The 7,018-nt window shown below is 37.8% G+C and overlaps 1 protein-coding gene across 5 annotated transcripts in view; it reads left to right on the forward strand.

The window, feature by feature from the left end:
* Positions 1-7,018, forward strand: part of Ankrd31 (ankyrin repeat domain 31) — a 140,001-nt gene that overhangs the window by 82,355 nt on the left and 50,628 nt on the right. For 4 of the 5 annotated variants that reach the window (XM_021180848.2, XM_021180849.2, XM_021180850.2 and 1 more), the window contains 2 exons: positions 1,889-2,026; positions 2,837-2,979. In XM_021180848.2, the coding sequence (XP_021036507.1) occupies positions 1,889-2,026; positions 2,837-2,979 (281 nt within the window). The remainder of the gene's footprint in view (positions 1-1,888; positions 2,027-2,836; positions 2,980-7,018) is intronic. The other variant, XM_029468629.1, reaches the window with a different exon arrangement.

The following is a 7,018-nucleotide window of genomic DNA, read 5'->3' on the forward strand; positions in this document are numbered from 1 at the left end:
AAAGAATGGGAATGGGTGGGTAGGGAAGTGGGGGGCACTATGGGGGACTTTTGGGATAGCATTAGAAATGTAACAGGAAAATATGTAATAAAAATATTAAAAATTAAAAAAATTATAAAAAAATTATAAAAAAAAAACAAAAAACAAAAACAAAAAAAAGAATCCATTTTATAAAGAATAGTCTTTTATCTTGTACCTTAATGTTAGGTTGCTGGTATTTAATAAATAGGGCAGGAAGGGTTTCATGCTTAATCCAGTGGTTCTCTAATCTTAGCTTGTGTCAGCATCACCTGGTCAGCTTGTTAAAATAAAATACGGATTGCCTAGTCCTACCCTCAGAGTCTGCTTCAATTAAGTGTACTAGTTGTCTATGTTGTTAATGACAAATTATCACAAACTTAATAGTTCTTAAAAGCAACATGCACATTTGTCTTCTATAGATCAGGAGTTTAACACTAATTCACCAGGCCCTTTGGCAGTAATTTTAATAGGTTTCAATATAGGTGCTATTTGGGACTGGCTCTCACCTAAAGGCTGGACTAGGAAAGGACTTTAAGATCATGTGATTGCAGAATTTATTTCTTCAATGTGATTGTACTAAAGGCCTCAGTTCCTATGGACTGATGGCCACCTTCAATTTGTTGCTTAATGGACTTCTCCAATATAGCTATTTTGCCTTCAGGAAATACAAGCTGAAGTCAACAGGATGAGTCTGTGGGTAGTTATCAAGTATTGTAATCTTCAGTGACCTAATCAAAGATGTTAAATACTCTCAGTGTTGAAGTATTCTTTTTGGTTAGGAGGAGATTATTCAAGGGGGGAAGAATACATAAAACAACAAGCATCAATTCTGAAGTCTACCCTCTGTTCTGTATTTTCTTTGATAGTTAAAAAAACAAAACAAAGCAAAAAATAAATTTAAAAAAAGGCACTGTAATATAGCAGAGTATAGGGAGGAAATGAGGAGAAACATGATCTGTTCATTGTTTTTACTTCCAACTTCATCTCTCTAACTTACACTGCAAAGAAAAGACTTTAAAAGAGGCTCTTTGGAAGATGATTTTGTACTGAATTTTCTATGAAAGAAAATCAGAATCCAAGGCCAGTTTGTTACTTGGCATCATATGGGCTAGGAACATGCACACTGAGAAACAGCTGTAAGAAAGGATAGAGTTTCATGGTCTATCCCAGGTGAACTCAAGGTTCTTTTGCCTCAGCCTCCCAACTGAGTGTTGGGATTGCAGGCATGCACTGAAACAGGCAGCCTGAGAGTTTCTGTAATACCAGAAGTTGGTTATCTTAAGAAAAAAAATGTACTCCATTGTCACAGGACTGCTGATCGAGATGAGTGTGCAAACCACTGTTATTTCTTCTCAATCTAAGATTTGAACCAAAAGCAGCAATTTTTTCAGTCCTAGAAATCATGATACAGTATTTTTTAATTATTTTATAGCTCACTTAGCATGAATTAATTCTGAAAATTAAGTGCTATATTCTCAGTTTAGAAACACCTTGAAGGAGACATCTAGTAAAAGGAAATATGATATCCAGTAGGTAGTATCAATTTTATCATTAAAACTTCCTAGTGTTTCCAGGAGTTTTATCTGTTATATACTTTCTATCTACTTAAATATAATCAGTTTGCAAGATTCTTAGCCAGTTATCTCAAACTCCTGTTCCTGTGACTCCCTACATAGTGATGGCCTCTTACCTGGAATTGTGACAAAAAATAAACACTTCATCTTTATTTTTCAAAAAAATAGTTACATGTTTAGTGTAGTACATCCTGTTTATAGTATTATCAGGAAACAAATCTGTATTTTCTAAGGTCCTTTATAAACAATGAGCATTTTGCAGAAAATAAGGCTCAGATTTGCTATAATTACAGGCGTGAACACAACTGGAATCAGTAAGAGGAACAACAAAGGAGAAAGTCAGCTCCATGTGGCTGCCAGAGGAGGAAATCTTTCCCAAGTGAAAGTGCTAATAGAAGCTAGAGCAGATGTGAATCTCAGAGATAATGCAGGTTTGGGGCCTTTTGACTGTTTGTCTTTTCATTTGAACTCACTGAAATACTGTTTTGTTTTGTTTTTTCCTTTGCCCCTAATTTTGATACTGGGTGATACTTAGCTAAGTTTGAACTGTATTTTTATACTACATTTTAGTTTGGTAAATTAGTGGATAATAAGATTTATCATCGTTTCAATGACTCTCCTTTGAAACAGTTCTTATAATTAGGACATTCGGAAGGATGCACAGAGTGAGAAGGGCAGGGAGTTAGGTTTCTCCTGGGAAGCTCTGATCCCATCCCCTGATTCAGGAGGAAATGCAAAATGTCCCAACTCCTGTCTACTCTCTGCTCCCTTTATGCGACTCCCTCTTTTCCTCTTTTGTTCTTTCTTGTTCTAAACCTGTTCTAAAAATCATGTTTGTGACATTATGCTTATACAGAAAACAGTCTTGTGTAAGCAATTAAAGAGGGAAATGCAAAGATTTAACTGAGTCAGGTGCCACATTAAATAGAAATGTAGTAGCACTGCAAATCTGAGATAAGAAAGCTGGGTATTATCAAAACTAAACTGAAATGATTGGCACTTTTCCTGTTTCTGTTTTGCCACTTTTATCACCCTATTTAGGAAGAGATTACCCTTTTTTCCAAAAATGAGGCTTATATGTTTTAAAACAATACTTCTAAAATTATTTCTTATTCAATAACTTAGTACATTTTCATGTATTTTAATAGTTATTGAGTTCACTAACACAAGACCCCTCAAAACAAAGATCCTGCATGAGTCTTAATGGTTATGGAGCAGCTTTGTTACTTTTTCTTTTCCAGGTTGGACACCCCTTCACAAGGCAGCTAGTGGGGGATTTGATGACATAATTATAGAGTTGTTACAAGCCGGTGCAAATGTAAACTGTGAGAATATAGATGGGATTGTGCCTTTACATGGTGCTTCTGCGGGGAATCATTTAAAGGTAATGGTGCTTGTCAGACTAGATGTCTGTTTTCTTAGGAAAATGAGCGGAAAATGAAAATATTTCAAGTGAGAACTAACGTGATTGCTTATACTAGTACATGGTTTTAAAGCCTGCTAAAATTATGAATGAAGATATAATGTTGTGTGGGGATTCAGTACATATATTAATGACTTATCTTTCCATTGTCTGTCACATGTCATGTAAGTCAGAAGAAAGCAGTCTAGGAATCTAATTTTATTTTTAACTGTCTAAGATGATTCCACAAAGGGTCTAATATTAGTAATGGCGCATGTGACAGATATTTTGTTTTTTGAGACAGGATCTTAATGTGCAACCAGTGCTGGCCTCAAATTTAGCTTGTGCTTCAACCGCCTGTGTTCTGGCAGACAGCATGATTCCGACAGCCATCTGAGGCATCCTTGTCTAACCTACGCGTTCTCAGTAGCTCTGAGGGAGGCTTGAGCGGATTCCTGCTTGGATGTGTGCTGTGCTTTACTTTACTTTTCTCTACCCAGCAGTTCCGTAAACATGCACAGGGAACTAAAAGGCCATTGTTTCAGTGACACACTGTTTCAAATATTGACCTTAAAACTCAAGAGTTTTGTTTCTAGGTTTTAAAAAGAGAATTGTTGTTGTGTTGTTGTTGTTTGTGTATGAGTGTTTTACCTGCATTTAATGTGTGTGTACCACATCCATGCAGTACCCTCAGAGACCAGAAGAGGACATCAGATTCCCTGGAACAGAAGTAACACTTGTGCTGTGGTTGTTTGGAATCCTACCTGGATCTTCCTAAAAGAGTAGCCAGGGCTCTTAACCACTGAGCCATCTCTCCTGCCCCAGAACTCACTAGTTTTAAACTCATCATCAGTACCCTTCGTCCTTCTTTTTCTTCTCCTCTTATCTTTTTGACAGATCTAGGGAGGAGAAAGCTTACTATTACCAAAAATAACATAGGGCTGAGGACACAACTCAGTCAGGAGACAAACTTGAGGACCTGAGTTCCATCCCTAGAACCCACACGAGGAAAAACCCAGTGTTGAGGAAATGGAAGTAGGCAGTTCTCTGGGGTCCACTGACCAGACTCCCTTGCCTAACCAGGATGCACCAGATTCCAGTGTCCCTGTCTCAGAGACCAGAAACCCTGTCTCAAAAAACAAGGTTCAAGACATTGGAGGATGACCTCTGGCCTTCAACCATGTGTACATGTGCACACACACACACACACACACATATGGACATGGACACGAAATTTTTTGAAACTCTCTTGAGTAGTTATTTATATGTATATAGCTTTAAGAGCACTGTAGTAATAAGTTTGTAAATTTTCCCATGCTATTTCAGTCTAAAAATAGTCATATGTTACTGAATTTTATATTTACAGAGATAGGAGATATGAACTAGCATTAAGACCAAGATAGGTAGGCTTCTTTTGAGGAACTCTTTGGACTTTCATGAATTTAAAAAAATAACGAATGAACAAATTCTTAAGAATCTGTTGTTTTACAAGATCTGGCTAGTAACCCAAATTGGTGAGTTATAATTAAGTGGGAAAAACTTTTTATTATCTGATTGATTAACTGGATAGGGGGGTTATTGTTATAAATATAAATACTACATGATGACATTCTCAGCCACATAAATTTTAATAGTGGAGAAATCAATTAAAGACTATTATCCTAAAAATAAAAAGAGTACATTTTAACAATTCTATCATTGTTATTTGTACTGGACAGCTGGAGATGTTTTTGTCTTTTGGTTTGTTTTTTTTTTGTTGTTGTTGTTTGTTTGTTTGTTTTGAGACAGGGTTTCTCTGTGTAGCCCTGGATGTCCTGGAACTCACTTTGTAGACCAGGCTGGCCTGGAACTCAGAAGTCTTCCTGCCTCTGCCTCCCAAGTGCTGGGATTAAAGGCGTGCACCATCACTGCCTGGCTTGGAGATGTGTTTTTTAAAAAAACATATAGAACTTAGTATACAGTGATAATCTTGTCTAAAATTGATCTCATCACTGTATTAATGTTACAGCTATGAACTATAAAGAAAAAAGACAGGTGGAATATGGAGGTATCTATGTAAGTATGGTCTTGTGTTCTATTCTTCACAAGACATTATTCTCTTCCTAAACAAAAGTACGATTATGCACCCTGTGTTTCTGCTTAGTGGAGATATTTAGAGTGACTCAGTACCCAGTATTTTTATTGTTGTTGTGTGTAGGTCTATGTGTAAGTGAATTTTCATACCTGTGGAACCCAGAGGTCAATAGCAAGTTTCCTGCTTAATCATTCTCCATTTTAGTTTTGAGACTGGCTCTCTCAGTGGATATATAGTTTACTTACTGAGCTAAAGCGGCTGGTGAGAATACCACAGGCATCCTTATTACCCCCCTCCGTCTTTGAGATTTTATTTATTTTATGTGTATTAGTGTTTTGCCTGCATTTGTGTCATGCATCGTATACATGCAGTGTCCAAGAAGGCCAGAAGAGGGCATCAAATCCTTTAGAACTGGAGTTACACAGATGGTAGTATGTTTTAATCTTTTTGGATGTGGATCTAATCTTTTAATGGCTGAGCCATGTCTGCACCCTATCCTGATTTTTAAATTAGTTAATATGGAGCACAGACCTTTCGAATAAATAAGGGTTAAGAGAATTCGTTTCCTAATTTGTTGCATTCAAAATATTAAACTATAAAGCCGAATACTGGCTCAGTGGTTAAGAGCACAGACTATACCTTCCAGACTATACCCACATGGCAGCTCACAGCCATCTGTAACTCCAGATTCAGATGATCAGATGCCCTCTGAGGGCACTGCATGGTCATGGTGTATAGAAAGCAAAATGACAATATACATAAAAAATAATATGCAGCAAAATACCCATATATGTACAATAAAATAATAATTTCCTGATGTCTTTGCAAAACACATGAAACTCAGGAAGGAGGAAGACCAAAGTGTGGATACTTCGTTCCTTCTTAGAATGGGGAACAAAATACCCATGGAAGTAGTTACAGAGACAAAATTCGGAGCTAAGACGATAGGAAGGACCATCCAGAGACTGCCCCACCCGGGGATCCATCCCATAAACAACCACCAAACCCAGACACCATTGCATATGCCAGAAAGATTTTGCTGACAGGACCCTGATATAGCTGTCTCTTGTGAGGCTATGCCAGTGCCTGGCAAATACAGAAGTGGATGCTCACAGTCAGCTATTGGATGGAACACAGGGCCCCCCCAATGGAGAAGCTAGAAAAAGTACCCAAGGAGCTATAGGGGTCTGCAACCCTATAGGAGGAACAACAATATGAACTTACCAGTACCCCACCCCCACTCCCCACAACTGTGTCTCTAGTTGCATATGTAGCAGAGGATGGCCTAGTCAGCCATCAATGGGAGGAGAGGCCCTTGGTCTTGTGAAGATCATATGCCCAGTACAGGGGAATGCCAGGGCCAGGAAGTGGGAGTGGGTGGGTTGGGGAGCAGGGCGGTGGGAGGGTATTGGAGACTTTCGGGATAGCATTTGAGCTATAAATGGAGAAAAGGTCTAAAAGAATAATAATTTCCTAATGTCAAAGTTCTTTAGTAAGAAGAAAGACTGTGCTACAAGGAAGAGTAGATTATAAAGGATGAGATTCTATATGTGATAATTATGTAAGCTTAAAGAATTTCACTTTGTACGTATCTGCAAAAGAAAAGTTAAATGCTTGGAAGAAAATAGTATTGTACTGTGGCACTCATGTATTCGAGTAAAGTAAAAGATAAGAGTGGCCAAAAGAAATGGTTTGTGAGAAATTGAAATAGTCTATTGTAAATGTCATACAATAAAGTTATTTACTATTAGCAGAGTATGTGACAAATTAAAAATGTCTCATCGACTGTTGTGGCCTGCCCAACACGAACACGAACGGTTCAACTGAGAATGGCAGTTCGAGCTGAAAAGAGAGGAATCTAGACGGGGCGGAAGAATGAGTGGAGCTAAGACAAGATCCTGATCAAAGCTCAATTTTACTATTTCCAGACACTCAGTTATAAAGGAA

Source organism: Mus caroli, chromosome 13 (assembly GCF_900094665.2).
Source record: "Mus caroli chromosome 13, CAROLI_EIJ_v1.1, whole genome shotgun sequence".
In the NCBI taxonomy this organism is placed as follows: domain Eukaryota; kingdom Metazoa; phylum Chordata; class Mammalia; order Rodentia; family Muridae; genus Mus; species Mus caroli.